The sequence below is a fragment of the Buceros rhinoceros genome, unplaced genomic scaffold (assembly GCF_000710305.1).
Source record: "Buceros rhinoceros silvestris isolate BGI_N320 unplaced genomic scaffold, ASM71030v1 scaffold32012, whole genome shotgun sequence".
Taxonomy (NCBI): domain Eukaryota; kingdom Metazoa; phylum Chordata; class Aves; order Bucerotiformes; family Bucerotidae; genus Buceros; species Buceros rhinoceros.
The window spans coordinates 566-1,997 of NW_010400000.1; the positions used below are offsets into that span (position 1 = coordinate 566).

Consider the following 1,432-nt stretch of genomic DNA (forward strand, 5'->3'; position numbering starts at 1 on the left):
CCTGTCAGGGAGTTGTCAGAGCCAGAAGGTCTCCCCGGAGCCTCCTTTGCTCCAGGCTCAGCCCCCCCGGGTCCCTCAGCCGCTGCTCAGCGCACTGTGTTCTAAACCCCTGGAGTATTCTCTCTCCTGTGCTTTATGTTCTGGCTCTCTCTGTGGCTTTATTTGCATGTGTGTGAAAGCTGGAAACGAAGCTTTTTTGTGAGTATGCTTGGAAGGGGCAATTTATTGGTTTATGGTTTTATTCTGTTTGCAGAAAGCGGTGGCCGCAAGTTAAATGAGAACAAGGCACTGACCTCCAAGAAGGCCAGGTTGGTGTTTAATGCTGGTTTTAGCTGGAAAAGCCAGTTTGCTGTAGCCGAGGCCTGTTGCCTGCATATCTGGGCAACTGCTCAAAACTTGTCCAACATGCAATTTTTTTTTTTTTTAAATAACTATTTTTGGAGGGAATCGTGGCATTTGATTAGTCGGTAAAAGTATCTCCTTGCGTACCTCCTGGGTGCCCTCTGCCGATCCACAGAACGTGGGCAGCTGCTTGGCTTCAGCTCTCACTGAGGCTGCTGGGGTGGCCCCTGTGCTGGGAGGGGAGCGGGCAGGCGTGTTTGTGAGCTGGGACATCTCGTAATGCCCGGGGGACTTTGTTCTGCGACTGGGCAGGGTGCTGCTGGGAGGTGCTTACGGTCAGAATAGTCCAGGAGCTCCATAAAAAAAGGTGCTTCTAGTTCTGCCTTTTTTAACTCTGTCTGTACTGCCAGAACTCTCATAACGGGGAAGGTGGGAGCGTTTCTGCAGCCTGTTAGAAACAAACCTCGTGTGTCCCTGTTCTGAGTCACGGTGTTTGCTGGAGTTTCTGGCTGGGCTCTCTGGCTTAGGCTTTTTCGGGTGAGGCAGAGGGAATGCTTTATTTCAAGGTGTGTAAATGAAACACTTTCCCTTTTCCCAGGTTCGATCCCTACGGAAAGAACAAGTTTGCAATCTGTCGGATCTGCAAGAGCTCTGTCCACCAGCCGGGGTCTCACTACTGCCAGGGATGTGCCTACAAGAAAGGTGAGTGTCACCGAGTCCCAAACTACCCCCGTTTGCCTGGAGATTAGAGAGCAAGTGGAACCCTTGAACTCATTTTGCCCTGCAGAGAGAAGGCGAGATGAGATTTAATTGCTGTCTCCAGCTGCTAACAGGAAGAGAAGAGCAGACGGAGACAGGCTCCTACAGGGGGCACAGTCACAGAGTCAGAGACCACCACAAAGAAGAGGTTTTGTGGAACTCAGTGGCTTGCTGCAGTCCCTCCCCTGCTCCCTTCTCCCCTTTTTATGACAGTTAAATCTAAAACTCTAAGGAGTGCTCTCAGACAAAGCCCCATAACAACACACCACAAAACCTCGTAATTCCTGGAGGGGAAAACCCCCAACATGAACTCAGTTACGTTACGAATGCC

At 50.8% G+C, this 1,432-nt stretch overlaps 1 protein-coding gene across 1 annotated transcript in view; it reads left to right on the forward strand.

The window, feature by feature from the left end:
- Window positions 1-253: 253 nt before the first annotated feature.
- The window catches only part of CRIPT (cysteine-rich PDZ-binding protein), a gene marked incomplete at its 5' end in the record, with an annotated part of 2,278 nt that continues 1,099 nt past the window's right edge, over window positions 254-1,432 (forward strand). The window contains 2 exons of the mRNA XM_010131704.1: window positions 254-308; window positions 941-1,044. Coding sequence (XP_010130006.1) covers window positions 254-308; window positions 941-1,044 — 159 coding nt within the window. The remainder of the gene's footprint in view (window positions 309-940; window positions 1,045-1,432) is intronic.